Source organism: Polypterus senegalus, chromosome 3 (assembly GCF_016835505.1).
Source record: "Polypterus senegalus isolate Bchr_013 chromosome 3, ASM1683550v1, whole genome shotgun sequence".
Lineage (NCBI taxonomy): Eukaryota > Metazoa > Chordata > Cladistia > Polypteriformes > Polypteridae > Polypterus > Polypterus senegalus.
This window is the reverse complement of record NC_053156.1, coordinates 22,275,323-22,295,236: the sequence shown is the minus strand read 5'-3', so window position 1 is coordinate 22,295,236 and position 19,914 is coordinate 22,275,323. Positions and strand designations below refer to the sequence as shown.

The following is a 19,914-nucleotide window of genomic DNA, read 5'->3' as shown; positions in this document are numbered from 1 at the left end:
ACAATCCTGGGCAGGGTGCCAACCCACCACAGGGCACACACACACACACACCAAGCACACAATAGGGACAATTTAGAATCGCCAATCCACCTAACCTGCATGTCTTTGGACTGTGGGAGGAAACCGGAGCGCCCGGAGGAAACCCACGCAGACACGGGAGAACATGCAAACCCCACGCAGGGAGGACCCGGGAAGCAAACCCGGGTCTCCTAACTGAGAGGCAGCAGTGCCACCACTGCGCCACCGTGCCACCCCCTCAAAACAAAATGTTTTATATAATACATATATATACATATATACAGTATATACGTATATATATATAAAATAGATTAGAATGCCTTTTATTGTCACTATACACATATACAATGAGATTAAAAGCAGCTCCTTCAGTGCAGACATATATGCAGAATACAACAAGTAAATAAACAAATAAACAAATGGTGCAAAAAGTTGCAAAGAAGTTTCAAAAAAGTTCTGCGACATTATATACATATGGAAAGAATAGTAACTATTGCACTATTGGGTTATTATTGCACATAATTTAAATGAGAGTAATGATATTGTACAGTATACAGATATTGCACAGTTAATATCAGTACCATTTAGATATTGGATGTTGCACAGTTAATGGTTAGAAGGAAGTCCAGAGGTTGGGGGGTTTAGACTGTGTAGTCAGTGCATGTGTGAGTTTAGAATGGTTATGGCTTATGGGAAAAAATATATATATATTGTGACACTAGGGGTCGCTGTTGTCCCGTGAAACCCACAGACAACACGACCGGACACCAGGTAAAAGTATCAGAAATTAATTTTAATATCTCCAATACTGCGCACAAAGCACCTCCACCTCCACAATACTCAATAATACCCAATAACAATAATCAATCAATACAATAATCCTCCTCTCCACCCAGCAGCTCCGTCATACTCCCTCCCAACTCCAGCTCAGTCTGCTGGGTTTCCCACAGTCCTTTTTATAGTGCTCGACCTGGAAGTGCTTCTGTCCTTCAGTCCATGTGATTCCTTAGCACTTCCGGGTCAGATGAAAACTCCTCTTTTTCTTCAGCCCGGAAGTACTTAATTTCTTCCGTCCTTGTGACTAGGGAGTACTTCCAGACAATAATAGAAACAATCGTGTCTTCCTGCAGCGTCCCCTGGCGGCCCCCACAGTATCCAGCAGGGCTATGAAGCCGAACTCCATTGTCCATGATGTCCTGCAGGATTTCGGGGCACCTCCATGTTTCAGGGAGTACTCCATCTAGCGGCCTGGGGGTGCTGGCTGGGATAAACTGCCAGCCATCCCTCACAATATATATATGTATAAAGGCCAGTATAGGAAGTGACGTTATACAGTTTATAGGCTGGACCGAAGGTGACGTCATCATAAGCGGGACTAGACGTGATGTCATCAGAGACTGGGGCCTGCGAGATTTCCCAAGAATGGTCTGCAATGGATTGAGAGGGACAGTTAATGCATCACACCTCGCCCTGTTAGGACATGGAATTGCCATTATTCAGGCCCGTCAGTTGACTCCTACTTGCACGTGTGTCACAATATATATGTGTATATATATATATATATATATATATATATATATATCACACATATATGTCTCATGTGAGGGATGCCATGCAGGGAATGGCATCCCAGCCAGGTAAGAATCTCAATATCGCTTCACCTGGGATGGTCATGGCATGGAAGGACAAGTGGAGAGAGTTTATACAGTTTATCCTCCAGCCCCACTGGGTTATGTTATGTAGTCTGTTGGCCCAGCCCTGTTGGATTTTTTGGGCGCTGCTAGGGGTTGCTGAGAGGACTAGCAAGCCCTAATTTTTTGGGCTCCAAATTCAACCGGAAGTGCTCCCAGGCCACAGCTTCAGGACACCAGAAGTGTACCCTGAGTTTACATAAAAGGAGCAGCACCACTTCAATTTGGGGGCCAGAGTAAAGAGGAGGAGGATGAAGCTTGCATGGATGAGCAGAGGAAAGAGAGAGATAAAGAGTAACAGAAAGTGGAAGAAATTGTAATTGTGATTGTGGTGTGGGAATATCTTCCTTATATGAGTTTCACACAATAAAAACCCTTCAATCATTGATTTTGGGAGTTTGGGGAGCTGCAGTGCCCCCTGGGGACCGCTATATATATATATATATATAGCAAAATTTATATACAGTATATATATATATATATATATATATATATATATATATATATATATATATATATATATATAGTATATATATATATATATACACTCACCTAAAGGATTATTAGGAACACCTGTTCAATTTCTCATTAATGCAATTATCTAATCAACCAATCACATGGCAGTTGCTTCAATGCATTTAGGGTGTGGTCCTGGTCAAGACAATCTCCTGAACTCCAAACTGAATGTCAGAATGGGAAAGAAAGGTGATTTAAGCAATTTTGAGCGTGGCATGGTTGTTGGTGCCAGACGGGCCAGTCTGAGTATTTCACAATCTGCTCAGTTACTGGGATTTTCACGCACAACCATTTCTAGGGTTTACAAAGAATGGTGTGAAAAGGGAAAAACATCCAGTATGCGGCAATCCTGTGGGCGAAAATACCTTGTTGATGCTAGAGGTCAGAGGAGAATGGGCCGACTGATTCAAGCTGATAGAAGAGCAACTTTGACTGAAATAACCACTCGTTACAACCGAGGTATGCAGCAAAGCATTTGTGAAGCCACAACACGCACAACCTTGAGGCGGATGGGCTACAACAGCAGAAGACCCTACCGGGTACCACTCATCTCCACTACAAATAGGAAAAAGAGGCTACAATTTGCACGAGCTCACCAAAATTGGACAGTTGAAGACTGGAAAAATGTTGCCTGGTCTGATGAGTCTCGATTTCTGTTGAGACATTCAAATGGTAGAGTCAGAATTTGGCGTAAACAGAATGAGAACATGGATCCATCATGCCTTGTTACCACTGTGCAGGCTGGTGGTGGTGGTGTAATGGTGTGGGGGATGTTTTCTTGGCACACTTTAGGCCCCTTAGTGCCAATTGGGCATCGTTTAAATGCCACGGGCTACCTGAGCATTGTTTCTGACCATGTCCATCCCTTCATGACCACCATGTACCCATCCTCTGATGGCTACTTCCAGCAGGATAATGCACCATGTCACAAAGCTCGAATCATTTCAAACTGGTTTCTTGAACATGACAATGAGTTCACTGTACTAAAATGGCCCCCACAGTCACCAGATCTCAACCCAATAGAGCACCTTTGGGATGTGGTGGAACGGGAGCTTCGTGCCCTGGATGTGCATCCCACAAATCTCCATCAACTGCAAGATGCTATCCTATCAATATGGGCCAATATTTCTAAAGAATGCTTTCAGCACCTTGTTGAATCAATGCCACGTAGAATTAAGGCAGTTCTGAAGGTGAAAGGAGGTCAAACACCGTATTAGTATGGTGTTCCTAATAATTTTTTAGGTGAGTGTATATATATATATATATATATATATATATATATATATATATATATATATATATATATATATATATATATATATATATATATATATATATATATATATATATATATATATATAAACATGAAGTGTCAATAGATGGTATTGACTTCTTGCACATTGATGTTTTGAAGCCACTCCTGTGTAGCTTTGGCTTTCTGCTTGGGCTCGTTGCCTTTCTGGAACACCAATCTTCTCTCAAGAGTGTAAGTTTCTTGCAGACTTTATCAGGATTTCATCCAGGATTTCTCCATATTTTGCTGTATTCATTTTCTCCTCACAAGCCTTTCAGGGTTGCCAAGAAGCTTCCCCACAGTTTGATGCTACCAACACCATGCTTCACAGTAGGGATGGTGTGTTTGTTATAATGTCCAGGATTCAAACGTGGTGTTTAGTCTGATGGCCAGAGAGCTTTGTTTTGCTCTCATCATACCACAGAACCTTCTTCCAGCTAATTTAGTCTTCTATGTGCCTTCTGTAGAAATGTCATGTACGTTTTTTCAATTTTTTTTTTTTTTTATATTTCTTTTTCTGCAATGAAGCTGAAAATAGTGAAACACCTGGGCAGAGAAAAATGGCAGAAAATGCCCAAATCCGCTTGAGTCAAGCTTGTCATGTCAAACCAGGCTGGAATTGCTGCCAAAGTATTGAGTATAGTGCATGAATATGTGTGGTAATGGGATAGTCTGGTTTAAAAAATGTGTAAAATCTTGTTTTCACTTTGTCATTCTGGGATATTGAATGTTGTTTGATCAGAAAAAACATGTACAGTAAAACCTCGATTATCCCTCACTCAATTAACCGTCAGTCCCCATTAGCCGTCAGGGAAAAAAAAAGACGCACGCCAGAGTCTACTTATTATTTACCTGTTAGTTTTACTTTGTTTTAATGTTAAAGTTCTGCAAGTTTTAAATTCCGTTATATTCTGTTTTGTTAATATATTGTGATTTGCAGGCATAGGACTAGGGGAGGGGCTTCTGTTTTGCGTTGGACGGACACGCCTCCTAGGAGATGAGTGACAGGAGATTTAGGAGAAAAGGGGAAGGTGCGGCGGAAAGAAGTTTGGAGGAGGGAGTCGGAATAGAGAAATACAGAATGGGAGTTGGCAGGAGATAAACTGATTGGGAGGGAAAGCTTTCTTTTATTGTTTTGGTGGTGTGCTCTGTAACCCAAATAACGGAGTATAAAACAGAGCGCCGTTTGTTACGGAACGAAGACTCCAAGTAAAATGTAAAAAACCTGCAGTACCTCTGATTTGCATTTGTCTATTACGCTAGTCATTACAATATTATATACATTAATTAACTTTGTTGATACTATATTATATTTTGTTAATATAGTTTTTTTTTTTTTTTACTTTCTCATATACGATAGGGAAACTATAGTAATCATTCAAAAATTCGATTTTGAGATTTTGATGAATCTCGACGTTTTAAACTTCCCCGAGTCCGGAAATACCATTTTTGGAATTATGTCAGTATCTGTGTGTGTGTTTGTGTGTGTAAACAGGATAGCTTGAGTGCGCCTTCACTTAGGTTAACCAAATCTTGCATACAAGTATTAGGTAAAAAACGTAGATTTCTATCACCGTTTGGGCTATTTCTGTTAACCGGAAGTGGTAGTTGTTTTTTTCATGCCGCTGCAGAGTTCGATTTATTCCACTTTACGTTTATAATAATTGTTCAATATGTTATTCATGTGATTTGATTTGTTGTTGATGGATCCTTAATGTACATAATATAAAAATATAATCATTGTCTTTCGGTTTACTCCTCAAATATCCATCCCCGATTTTTTTTTTTTTTTTTGTAAATAAATACGTCTATTCGCTAATCTACTGTATATCGTTTTTAAAGTAGCAGTTCTGTTATCCATCTTTTCTCTTATCCGTCACGGCCTCGGTCCCGACCCCTGACGGATAATCGAGGTCTTACTGTATTTAAATTAATTTAGCATAAGGCTGCAATATAACAAAATGTAAAGAAAGTAAAGTGGTCTAAGTACTTTCTGAAGGTCATAAACTGCTGCTGCGTTATGAACAAAAAACGTATTCCTTTCAATGATTCTTTTCCTAATGTTATTTATTTTATTTTTTTTTTTGTCATTTTTACTTCTCAAAAACATTTTTTTAACTAGTATCATTGAAATATGTCTTAAAAGATCTTAAAAAAAGCAAATCTGTTATCTACAGTCATCTTGATAATAACAATGCTAAACTGGTCTAAGTGTGTGTGTCTGTATCAGTGTGCTCTGAGCGCCCTGTCCCGGTTTTGTTCCTGCTTTTTGTCCTATTGCTTCATGAATCGGCTCCAGCTTCTGTGCAACCACGTTAGGAAGATGGAGGAAGGGAACATCTTGAGTTTTACTATTTCAGTATTTTGGCGACCTCTGCTGGCCATATCTCGGACTTAAGCGCGGGTTGCGCAGTTGGGGCGCGACGTTCTGTTTGGAAGGTGCGGGTGAGCTTTTCAGTTCAGCGTGAGTCTTCCAGCTATTCTGGAACAAGTTTCTGTTAGATATTAAGGAGGGCACAACTTTAGGTACACTGCTCAAAAAGGTGAAGAGCACATAATTCCCCAAGTCTAACACCAAGTCAGTTAAGCTTCGGGGATATCAGTCCGTCCAGTTAGGAAAAAGAAGAGATTAAGAATCAAGGTCCCGACGTGCTCTAGTGGGACCAGTGCTCACAGCCCATCACCGTGCAGCTCGTTTGGCATTCATCAGGGAATACCCCAATTGGCTGCTCCGCCATTGGTGCAACCCATTCTCTTTACAGATGAGAGCAGGTTTCCCCTAACACACGTGGCAGACGTGAAATGTCTGGAGATGCCATGGTGAACGTTATGCTGCCTGCAACATCATCCAGCATGACCGATTTGGCGGTGAGTCAGTGACAGTCAGGGGAGGCATATCATTGTAGTGTCACACAAACCTTCATGTGCTAGCTACAATATCATGACTGCTGTTAGGTATGGGGATGACATCCTCAGAGCTATTGTCAGACATTACGCTGGTGCAGTGGGCCGTGGGTTTAAACAGGTGCTGAACAATGCCCGTCCTCATGTGGCCAGTGTGTGTAGGCAGTTTCTGGATGATAAACATGTTGATGCCATTGACTGGCCTGCACATTCACCAGATCTGAAACCAACAGAGAACCTCTGGGATGTTGTGTATCTGTGGATCTGACCACACCAAGTAGTTTCACAGACTGTCCAGGAGCTCACTGATGCCCTGATCCAGGTCTGGGAGGAGATCCACCAGGACACCATCCACCGTCTTATCGGGAGTATGGAAAGTCATTGATGGGGGTGCATACAGGCACGTGGGGCCACACACACTATTGTGTCACATTACGGGTTGCTGTGATTAAATTCATAAAAGTTGGATCAGCCTGAGATTTCAGTTTTTGACTTTGATTTTAAGTGTGATGTTGAATCAGCCCTCAGTGGGTTGGCAATTTTGGTTTCCATTAACCGTTGTTGCATCATTTTGTGCTCAGAGAATTAACACAGCATTACTTAGTAAAGATTTTACACTTACATATTTTGTTAATCGAGATCCGATGTGTGATTTAAGTGTTCTCTTATTTTCTTGAGCAATGTAGATAGATATGAAAGGCACTATATAATAGATAGATAGATAGATAGATATGAAAGGCACTATATAATAGATAGATAGATAGATAGATATGTGAAAGGCACTATATAATAGATAGATAGATAGATATATAGATAGATAGATAGATAGATAGATAGATAACTGTTGGTATAACGAAGCCCAACATGTCACTTTTCTGCTGAATTTGTGTTTGTCTAAAAGTCCTCAGTGTTGGTGTGTCACAGAGAGGACGTCCAGCATTGTTTATAATGGCACTCAGTTTTTTTTTAATTCTCTCATCCTTTATTTTCTCCAGGGGGTCCACAGTGCCTCCCATAACTCAGCTTGCCCTTTACATTAGCTTGTTAATCTGGTGGTCCTCTCTTGAAGTGATGTTACCAGCCCTGCACACCACACTGGCCATCACAGAGTTATAGAAGATGTGAAGGATGTCACGTCCCACATTCAAGGACCACAGTCTCCAAATGAAGAAGATTCTGCTCTGCTCCTTCTTCTCCAGTTCCTGTGCATTCTGATGGCAGTTGAACCTGTCACTGATGCAGATCACCTCCACATGCACTCCCTGAATGGTGACCGGTCGTGGAGGCTCTTTGAAAGTCAATAATCAGTTCTGTGGTTTTATAGCTGAAAGGCAAAAGAAAAAATAAAAAGCCATTCCTTGGAATGTGAGACTTGAAGTGCTAAAGTGTAGGTAAAGAGATTTATTAAATAAATGTAATGTCTTAGGAGGGCTTGGATGACTAATGCTATTATTAAGTCTAATTCTGTCAATTGTCGTGTATTTTGGTGATCATTGAATAAAAATAGGGATCAGTCGTGGAGCCTGCAAATTTTGTATAAATTAATGGTAATTAGGTGTTCACATTATGAAAATTTACAGCACAAGGGGGCTTTCAGGAACAGATTAGATTAGTTAAGCGGGGGGAGCCCAGATATTAATTTGGAACAATGTCATGTTAAGTGCCTGAGGTAATTACATAGGGAGTCAGTGGTGGGAAGTGCACTCACTGAACAAATGATTAGAAACACCTGTACAGCTGCGTATCTATGCAAATATCTCACCAGCCAATCATGTGGCGGCAGCACAATGCATCACATCATGCAGACACAGGTCATATGTGATATGAAAGGCACTATATACAAAGTGATAGATAGATAGATAGATAGATAGATAGATAGATAGATAGATAGATAGATAGATAGATAGATAGATAGATAACACTTTATTTGTCCCCTGGGGAAAATTTGGATTTTTACAGAAGTTCTTTAGATAACTAAATATTAATACACACACATTATTGTCTGAACACACACCAGAATGACTAAAGAGAAAGAAGATTTATAAACAAAGAAAACTTGTGACTTAGCAGTTATAATTAGATATATTGCTGTTTCTATTAAGGAGCCCCCTGTGTTGCATTTGTTGACACACTTCTACTGAATAATTCATTGGCTACAAGTCCTCAGTGTTGGTGTGTCACAGAGAGGATGTGTGTCATTGTTCATAATGACACTGAGTTTTGTTTTAATCCCCTCCTCCTCTACTTGCTCCAGGGGGTCCACAGCACGTACCATGGCTGACTCTGCCATTTTAACTAGCTTGTTGATCTGGTGGTCCTCTCTTGAGGTGATGTTACCAGCCCAGCACACCACACTGGCCATCACAGACTTGTAGAAGATGTGAAGGATGTCTCTTCCCACATTAAAGGAACACAGTCTCCTAAGGAAGAAGATTCTGCTCTGCCCTTTCTTCAATAGGATGGATAAGAATTAAGTATTATATAGAATGGGATGCACCAGAGTCAAATCAAAGAGCCTGAATAGTTGTGTCAATGGGATATTTAACTTTTTATTTTATTTTTAATACATTGATACGTTTTGATTTCTCATTCCAGGGTATTGAGTGTAGCTTGATGAGGAAATTAATGAATTGAAATGATCTTAACATAGCCTACAACATAATTAAAAAATAAAATGTGAAGGGGTCAGAATGTACTTTATGACAGTGAGTTAGCCTTCACCTCTAGAGATAGCCTGCATGGGTGAGATGTGCTTCTCTATCTCAGTCGGTGTAAGTTGTAGTAATCAGAAGTCCAAGTACAAATCTCTGGGGGATTCAAACAAAATGCAGAAAGCTGAATATTCCCCCTTCCTATCTGTACTTTTTGTCTAATACCCATTAACATCATGAAGACCACTTTTGTATGTAACCTCTGGTGTCCCAGTATGTTAATCTATTCATTTTCTGTCCCTCTTTGTCCAATTCAGTGTCACCAAGGACTGGTGCCTATCCCAGCAGCATTTGGGCACAAGTCAAGAACTAACACTAGACTATTCACCAGTATACATATACTAATAGGAATATAAACAGGCATCCAGCAAACCATTTCATTTTTCTCATGATTCTCATTGTTCATAAGTTCATCCCAGGAGCCACTCAGACAATCACAACCACATGTTCCCGATTTAAAATCACAAACTGACCTAACAAGTCTTGAGATGTGGGAGGAAAACCAGAATACCTGGAGAAAAAACTATGCAGACTTGGCCAGGACAGGTCAGGGAGCATGCACTGGTACGGCACATTGCCGCATTCACCACACGATCAGTTCAAGATCCTGGTTGGCAACCCCCCAGGCAGACACGCGGTCCAGTCCCACTCTCTGGAAGTGGCCATCTATCTGCCACATCCAGGTGTTACATGCGTGTACCCTTGGCCTGGTCCAGCCGATCGGGTTCTCAACAATGAGGATCCTGTGAGCCAGATCACCCTCAGGTAATCGCGCCACATGGCCACAGTGCCGTAACTGACGTTCTCTCACAATGAAGGTAATGTACCTCATTCGAGATTCCATGAGCAACACATAGTCAAACCAGTGGTACCCAAGTATTCTCCAAAGAGACACAGAAATGAAGGAGTCCAGTCTTCATCTCAGGTCACTGGATAGCGTCCTTGTCTCACAATCATATAACAAAACAGGTAGCACCAGGACTCTAAAAACTTGGACCTCCATCCTTTTATGCCACACACGCCTTTCCAGAGACCTCATGATCCCCCCCATGCTCTCCCAATCCATCTACTGACTTCATAGGAAGAGTCACCAGAGTCATGAATGTCATTGCTGAGGTAAGTAAACCTCTTGATGTAGTCAACGTTCTCTCCACAGACAGATGCACGGCAGATGTGCCCAAGATGTCATTAAAGGCCTGCATCTTGGTTTTTATCAGGACCCTCACTCAGTCTCTCGAGAGCCCCAATCAGAACCTCCATTGACTCCACAAAGATCACAGCATCGTCAGCAAAGTCAAGATCTGTGAACCTTTCTTCACCAACAGATGCCCCACAGCCGCTGGACCCAACGACCTTGCCCAACACCCAGTCCATACAAGCATTGAACAGACTAGGAGCAAGAACACACCCCTGATGAACCCCAGAATCAACTTGGAGAAACGTAGAGGATCTGCCTCCACTCTGCACAGCACTCACAGTACCAGTGTACAGGCCAGCCATGATATCCAGCTAACTTGAGGGGATCCCACAAAGTCTCAGGATGTCCCATGCAGACTTGGGAGTCCTCAGGTACAGGAATTAAACCCTGGGGTCTGGATCTGTGAGAGAGAAGTGTCATTCTCTGTGGCAGTATGTTGCTCTAAATTGATAATTATTTTAATTATGGATAAAAGATGAGACCCCCACCCCACCAGATACAAACTGTGTCTGTCAGTTTGGCCTTCTGCAGCATTCATCAGCATCCCTCCTTGTTTCTTCCAGTCTAACTAATAGTCTCTCAAGAGGCATTATGTCAAATGCTATCCAAACCGCCAAGTAAATTATTGTACACTTCCTCAAATCCCTTTCATCCATCATCTCCTTCGTAAAATCCTTCAGGCTGCTCTGATAGATGTGGGCCTCCCTAACGCAAGGCTTATTCTTTTCCAGAGCAACTGACCTTTTAATAACTAATTCGCAGTTTTCTTCTCCACAGGGCAGCCTTCTATCAGAGGTATTCCCCTTTGGCATTCTATTAGTATTTAAGAAAGTGCAAAAAAAAATCAATTTAAGAAGATAAAAAGGGAAATAAAGATCCCTCAGGAAGTTCCATTAAGCTCACCAAAATTTCCAATCTATACAATGCATCAAAAGGAAATGTGACATTCACCTCCATTTCATCATTCCCAAAACAAATGACAAACTAATTGGCCTTAAAAAGCCTATGTGTAAGTTATGCTTTTAAGTGACACACTGGTTAGATGGGCATCCCGACCGGGAAGCGGGATGGTTATTTGCCCGGACAGGAGGCTTCAGGAGGTCAGTCAGGCATCCCAACCAAAGAAGGGAAAGGGGCCATACCCAAATGGGACTTCCCAAGGGGATACAGAGAAAGAGATTCCTTACCCGTACTACATGGTAATGCAGCTGGTCAAGATGCTCTCAGTAATTCAGCTATAAAAGTTGTAGAGGATCTTAGTTGACATACCAAACTTCCTCAGCCTCCTCAGAAAGTACAGCCTCTGCTGGGCCCTCTTGACCAGCTGTGTGGTGTTAAGTGTCCAAGTAAGGTCCTCACTGATGTAGGCGCCCAGATATTTAATGTTGCTCACCCTCTCCACTTAAAGCCCTCGGATGAACAGTTGCCGGTGAGGTCTCCTCTCCTTTCTCATGTCCACTATCATCATCTCCTTCATCTTGTCTGTGTTGAGGGTTAGGTTGTTGGCCTCACACCATGACGCCAGACTGTCCACCACTCTCCTGTAGGCCACCTCATCCCGACCAATGATGCATCCTATCTCTGCGGTGTCATCTGCAAACTTTAGGATGATGTTATCTTTGTGAGAGGCGACATAGTCGTGGGTGAACAGGGTGTAGAGGATGGAGCTGAGGACGCATCCCTGTGGGGTGCCTGTGTTTGTGAAGTCCTATTACCAATCCTGACAGACTGGGGCCTGCCAGTCAGAAAGTCTAGGAGCCAGTCACAGAGAATGGAGTGCAGGCCAAGTGCGGACAGTTTATGGAGGATAACCGTGTTAAAGGTGGAGCTGTAGTCAGCAAAGAGCATCCTGATGTAGGAGTCTTTGTTCTCCAGATGGAAGAGGGAATAATGTAGTGCGGCCGCAACGGCATCTGAGGTGGACTTCCAGAGTGTCCGGTATGCTGCTCTGAATGTGGGCCAGCACCATTCTCTCAAAACACTTCATGATGATTGGAGTGAGTGCTACCGGCCTGTAATCATTCAGGTAGGTGGGTGGGCTTTTTTTAGCAAGGGGGATGATGATTGTAGTCTTAAAGCAGGGCGGAACGATGCTCTGACTGAGGGAAAGGTTAAAGATGGAGCAGAGAACATCAGCCAGCTCGTTGGCACGTGCTTTGAGAGCCCGCCCAGGGATGTTGTCTGGTCCAGCTGCCTTACGGGTGTTAATCTTCCTTAGTGCTTTGTGTACCTGGCCTGAAGAGACTATTGGGAGAGGGGAGGGGGGCTGGGTGGTCCAGGTGTGTGTGTGCCTCCATTCTGTGCTGTTGCTGGATGTCTCAAAGCGGGTATAGAAAGTGTTGAGATAATCCAGCAGACTGTCTGTGGAGCTGATTGTGCTGGTGGTGGTCCTGTAGTCTGCGGTGTGCTGTAGGCCCTGCCACATATCATATGCCCAGAGTCAGCAGTAGAATAGAAGCCCTCCAGCTTCTCTCTGTACTGCCTCATCTGCTGTAATGGCTTTTCTTAGTCTGTACTTGGCAGCTTTGTACTCCATCTCAGTGCCTGATCTAAATGTAAGAGAGCGGCCATGTAGCATGTGGCATACCTGACTCTTTATCCAGGGCTTCTGGCTTCTGCTAGAGGCTGATTTAATTCAAACTAAAATCATCTTCCAAATAGACTTACATTAAAACTTATCAAAAAGCACTTTCCATTGTTTACCCACCATCTATGAGATTTGCTCTTGGCCTACTAAAAAAGTTATCCATAGTCTGTCTCTCTGTAGAAAACCTCTGAGTTCATTCACTGATTGGATATAGTCCATTATTTGCATATGTAAAGATACAGTAACAGGAATCAGTGCCAGTTGAAGCCCATTTGGAGCCCTCGGAGGGGTTGACGGACATCACTCCTCGCCGTCTGTAGTGGGTAGTCAGTATTATTGTTAGATTTTGACGACAACTTCCCCTTCACTTTCCAAAAGATGTCCATCTGATCACAGGGACCAACTATGTCATATAATGGGTTGACCGGCTCTGATAGGAATTATAGGTAAATGTTTATCAGTTTTAATAATACTTCTAGTTCATTGAATTTCTGTGTGATTACTTTAAGTTTGTCGATTTGTTTAAATCACTTATGAACTACTAGCAAAATACCCGCGCTTCGCAGCGGTGAAGTACTGCCTTAAAATCTATACTAATAAAAGGCAAAGCCCTCACTCACTCACTCACTCACTCACTCACTCACTCACTTCATCACAACTCCAACTCCCGTGTGGGTGGAAGGCTGAAATTTGGCAGGTTCATTCCTTACAGCTTCCTTACAAAAGTTGGGCAGGTTTTATATCGAAATTCTACGCGTAATGGTCATAACTGGAAGCAGTTTTTCTCCATTTACTGTAATGGAGATGAGCTTCAACGCCGTGGGGGCGGAGTTTCGTGTGACATCATCACGCCTCCCACGTAATCACGCAGTACATAGAAAACCAGGAAGACCTCAAAAAAGCGCTCAAGAAAACATGAGTTATATAATTGAGAAGGCAGCGAAACAATAAGAAGCGAGCGAGTGACATATACAACCATATTCATGAGTTCTGCTACTTCGGAAACAAAGCACGATGTAAACCTACACTTTAAATTAAGTTCATAGACAGGCTGCGCTGGCGTTTGTAATTTAGTGCCTGCCCATATAAGGCCGTCCGTCAGCGGCAATCCAATAGCAAACTGCCACGGGTAAATATTCACGGGTGAAGGACTGTGCTTATGGAGAGGAAGATGAGATGGTCAGGGTGGTGTTTGACACAAACTCAGCGAAACTGCGAGAGAAAGTTTTAAGTGCCAGGACTAAGGTAACATTAAATAAAGCTATGGACATAGCACGAGATGGCACCAGCACAGCTGGGAACCTTCGATGCAAGTACACCGAGTGGCTCACGTGAACTGGCGCAGTGCACAGATAAAAGCAACAGTTCCAAAGAGCTGAACAAAACCGAATTACACAATTGAAAAGGCAGCAAAAATATGAAGCGTCTGATAAGCATATTCATAAATCCAGCTACTGCGGAAACAAAGCACACGGTGGAAAAAGTCAATGTCCCGCTAAAGGAAGACAGTGTAAAAAAAACCCGTGCATGCAGTGTGTCAGGTCTCAGATAAAGAAGAAGACGAGCTGTTTATTGATGCAGTAAGAAACGAATCGATGAATGAAACCTGTCATCTTTACAACGATTGACAAACACGGAATGTAACTTGAACACAACACATCCTACAAATACGAACCTGATTGAAAGAAATAATGATAATCAAATCCTTGATGACAGCAACACTCAGTAACACTCACAAAACAAATACTGTATATTGACAGTCATGTTACGTTATTTTTAAAATGTTCCCTTTTCTTTTCTACCTTTTTAACACACTACTTCTCGCTGCGATACGCTGGTATAAATATATGTATATATATATACCCGATCTACATACTCGAATAATGGATACTTTATTCGCCATCAATGATTGTTTTGGTAAAGCCATACTCAGTGTATTCATTAGATGAACGGTAAAAAGTAAGAGCGAGGGGAGGATGACTCATTGAGGCATGCAGGCTGTAGTCTTGGCGTCAACTCTATCTGAATTGCGCGATCACATTTGAAAAAATATATCTTTTCAAGTTCTATTTAGTCCATATGTGTCAAACTCAAGGGCGCATGGCCACATCCGCCCGGCGTAATTATATCCGGCCCGGAGATCATTTTATATACTGTATTATTGTTATTAAAGCCCGGGTATATGAAGCACTGGTAACACAATAAACTACAGATCCCATAATGCAGCGCTTCAGCTGCCTTGCCGAACACTTACCGCTTACTACAGTTATTGCGCACTGAGTTTGCACGGCGCTTTGGTGACTTTGAAGAACAAAAAAAGTCCGTCTACATGCGGCTCGAACCTTGTGCATGTTTGGTAGCACATATCTGTGTGAGAAGCTCTTCTCAGTGATAAAGACTAACAAAACAGCACACAGGAGTCGCCTCACTGATGAGCACCTGCAATCCATCCTGAGAATCTCCACAACACAGAACCTCACACCAAACAGAAACGAACTTGTGGCCAAAAAGATGCCAGGCGTCCAGCTCTAAAATGACATATGAGCAAAGACAACTGAATGATTTGATTTGTTATTGCACGTAAGAGCGGGAGTCAACTGTTTTAACAAACAGCGTATTGTACTGATACGAAATAGCTGTGTGTGTATATATGTAGATGTGTATGTATGTATATGTGTGTATATATGTGTGTGTATATATGTAGATATATATGTATGTATATATGTGTATATGTATAGATATGTATATATACGTGTATATGTTTATGTGTGTGTGTAAATATATATATATATATATATATATATATATGACAACAACACTCATCACTCACAACAGTGACAAAACAATTACATTGACAATCAGGTTACGTTATTTTCAAAATGTTTCCTTTTCTTTTCATTGCTTCTTTAACACACTACTTCTCCGCTGCGAAGCGCGGGTATTTTGCTAGTTTTTATTAAAAAGAAAATCTTTTTAAACTGAGGGAAAATATACCAATAATTATTTGTTAAGGATCTCTTTATATACCACGTTGTCAGTTCGGCCCTCCTTACGTAATATGACCAAGATGTGCGCTGAGGTTACTCTTGAGCATGCAATGTACAGTTGGCCATGTGAACAGTAATCTTGTTTCAAATCTCACAGCTTGGATTGCTGCTGTCATAATCGGTTTGAGTTTCATGGTTTGTTTCAATTACGACGGTATTTGCAGGACTTTGTTGAAGTGACATTCGCCATCTGTCAAGCATTGTAAGCACACAACCGGTTTCATCAATAACTTCACATACAGCTTTTGAGAGTTTAAACATTCATAAACATCAAAGTGTCCACTACTGAAATCATCACCTGTGAATCTAAGATGTTTAAGAGGCATTGGCGGTTGTCGAAAGGTGTAAAATATTTGGCCATTTCGGTACACTTGAAAGCGACAACTGAACAATTCAGCGGCAGCCATCAACGCACATGCAGAACCGTAGGTGAAGGGCTTAAGCATTTCACTCTTCTAGTGCTCCTGTGTAGTATAATTATCTCCTGCACCATCATCAGTCCACACCTTGAACCTGTCCCAGTCATTCAATACATAAGACACAATGTTTCTCCAGATATCAAGAGTGAGCCTGATATGGCCGTGCAATATGTAACACAGAGAATGGAAAAGGCAGGTGCCATCTCCGGGCATGGAAACCACTCGATAAGTGACAGTTCTTTGATCAATGGTGATCACCTCAATAGACATGTTAATGCGGGTACGGTTGGAATGATAAAGGAAATGGGTATCTGAACAATGTAAAGTAAGTCTAAAATACCTACACAATAACTATAATCATAATAAATGAACAATAAAACAGAGGAGAACCCGTGGATTAAATAAAAAGGCTGTAGTTATCAGCAGGGAGACGTGAATCCCGTGGCAAAGCAAGGAAGGGAATGTATAGACCGGAGCGACGGATGGCCTTATATAGCCAGGGAGCCAACAACGTGGGAGGTGTTGGGATGGGGGACCCAACACCGCCTCACACGGTGACCGAGCTGCAGGATATGGACATATATATGTACGTAAGTAAGATTCAGTTAGCGTTGGGAACCCGCATACCAAATTTCTTGAAGATGGGCCCATAAGTAACAAAGACCGTTGAAAAGTTCAATATAGCGGCCGACAGTGGCGTCATACCACTGAAATAAGTACGTACATCGGTTTCGGTTAGCGCAGGGAAGCCGCCTACCAAATTTCGTGAAGATGGGGCCATAAATAAGAAAGTTCAACATAGAGGACGTTGTCGATCGTTATGACCGTTACGCATAGAATTTCGAAATGAAACCTGCTTAACTTTTGTAAGTAAGCTGTAAGGAATGAGCCTGCCAAATTTCAGCCTTCTACCTACACGGGAAGTTGGAGAATTAGTGACATTGGAAAGTTCAATATGGCGGCCGACAGTGGCGTCATATCACCGAAATAAGTATGTACATTGGTTTCCATTAGTGAAGGGAAGCCGCCTACCAAATTTCATGAAGATGGGGCCATAAATAAGAAAGTTCACCATGGCGGACGTTGTCGACCGTTATGACCGTTACGTGTAGAATTTCGAAATGAAACCTGCTTAACTTTTGTAAGTAAGCTGTAAAGATTAAGCCTGCCAAATTTCAGCCTTCTACCTACATGGGAAGTTGGAGAATTAGTGATGAGTGAGTGGTCAGTCAGTGAGGGCTTTGCCTTTTATTAGTATAGATACTAGAGGGCTTTGCCCCCTGTTTGCTTTGCTCGCCAAACCCCCTGGACTGCTCTACACGTCAATCACTTCACATCTCTGCTGCTTGCATATGTGGATTTCAAATCTTGTCTTGTCCCTGGATTTTTTTTATTATAATAGAAAGATATGTTAAGAAGCTGCCTTATTAAGAATATAACTATACTGTCACCATCATCATCAGGTACCTGTTTAGTTGTGAATTAAAATAAAGATTTACAATTAAACCTATAACTAAAGTAATAATTTTGTTATGTGATCTTCTTTCGAGAATCATTAAATAAAAATAAAGTCTGTCAATACTGCCCAGTTCCCACGGGTTTTCTGAAATGTCACCCCCCTCAGGAGCATATTTTTCTGAGACAATTTTGTAAATCAAAAATCTGAAATCAAACATCCTCCTTGACATTTGCAAGTTGTCAGGCCACGGGTTTGTATCTGCAGTACATCCTCTATATTTCGTTCTTCCCAATCCTGGCTCCTCTCTCGTGTCTCCAGATTTCTATCTACAGATCTGGTAGTGCCGAGTCCACTCAAAGCGAAGTGGTTGGCGGGGCACCATTTATAGTTTCGCCTGTAAAGATGCCTGCTGCTTGTACCCAGTGCTACCGGCATAGACTCTGGACCCCAATAAACCTGACTGGGATTACGCAGATCTGACAATGTTACGTTATTATGTCTTTTTAGTTTTGTTAGCTGCTTTGCTATAAAAGATGCTACATAAAGTGATGACTGCCTGATCAACGTCATTTGGGTATTACAATTAGTTCATAAAGAGGACACTTTTTAATGCCAACGTAAGTACTTAAAAATACAAATAGAAAAGTACAGTACACGTCTGAGAAATCACTCAGCCGATGTATGTATTTTATGCGTACCAAAAGTCAGGCGATGTCGTTACGTTCTGTAGAATTCCCAAAAATACTCTCCGCGGGTGTCTTACCTGCAATTTAACTTAAACAAATTCAATTTGCTAGAACTTTATTGACACTGCAGTCACCATATGTTAAGAACGGTGATCACATTGACTTAGTGGTACCTCTTCCAAGATGGCGCGTTGCTATAGTGACTGTGAATCATAGTCTCGCGATAGTTGTGAGAGTCTTGGTGCTAGCTGATTGCCCTGTAGTTCTAAAGAAGATGGCGGCTCGCGGCGCGTTTCAGACGGCGCAGACAGGCGGGAGCGGTCCAGTACCGGCGGCAGGGCCAGGACCTGGACCTGGAGCGGGAGCTGCACCGGGTACACCAACCGGTAGGATGGCACAGGTGCCAGGAGCCCCCAATCATCTATACCGCTCCCCCATGCCAGGACCAGGATACCCGGTAAGAAGTTGTAGCAGAAGGATGGAACAAAGGGAGGTGCTGGGGGGACGGAGGAGGAGAGGCCAGTGCGTTAGAGGTAACGGAGCATCGGGTTGGGTACAGCGGTAAGCGGAGTTATGAAGGCTGAGGGAAACTAAGACGTGCAAAAGCGGGAAGAAAAAATAAGGGGGGGAGGATTCGTAGATAAGTTCTCTGTTAAATGAAGAGATCAACAGTGCAGAGCCTAAGGGAATCGTTAGGGGCCCAGGCACAGCAGTTCAGGAAAGCGTTTAGCACGTAATAAATAAACGGGGGGAGCTGCACATTTCTTGATTCCCCCCTAGTTCTTTAACAAAGAAAAAAATAGCGTTTTGCTTGGAGAAAATCGAGCCCAAAACCAGCGTGATTATCACTTTTCATTGTAGGCTTGTATGCAGGAAAGTAAACTACAACGGACCTCCTTCACGGTGTGCTTCTTATTTGTGATCCCCATCGGGTTGCCCGGAACTTTCGAGTGAATTTCTCCCCCTCAGTAGCGAGAGACTACCGAGGACTGAAATGTCAGTTATAAGTTCTAAGCAGACAATATGTACAGAATTAATAATGCGTTTGCACAATGGGCGGAGTTGATTTTACATTTTTTTTATCTTCTGTAAAACTGTAAATATATCCCCTGGGGACTAACGTAGATCGATATAAAGGTACATGTATCTGTCTATCATTGTTTACTTTATGAAGAATGTGAAGGAAATCAGACCACACAGATTTCTTTAAAAATGACCCGGTCGGTAAGGTTGAGGCCCATGCTTCTTTCTTGTAAAGACCACTCGCTTGTTTTAGCTCTCTTAAAACTTACAACTTTTTACTTGTTCTTCCTGCTCAAATGTTGAGCACTCATTGTGCAACTTCAGCTCACTGATGTATACATTCAAGAGTTCTTTATTTGAC

The 19,914-nt window shown here is 42.1% G+C and overlaps 1 protein-coding gene across 1 annotated transcript in view; it reads left to right on the top strand.

Annotated features, from left to right (window-relative positions):
- Positions 1 to 18,774: 18,774 nt before the first annotated feature.
- The window catches only part of smarcd1 (SWI/SNF related, matrix associated, actin dependent regulator of chromatin, subfamily d, member 1), a 70,488-nt gene continuing 69,348 nt past the window's right edge, over positions 18,775 to 19,914 (top strand). Inside the window, exon 1 of the mRNA XM_039746782.1 lies at positions 18,775 to 18,987. Coding sequence (XP_039602716.1) covers positions 18,805 to 18,987 — 183 coding nt within the window. The 5' untranslated portion in view covers positions 18,775 to 18,804. The remainder of the gene's footprint in view (positions 18,988 to 19,914) is intronic.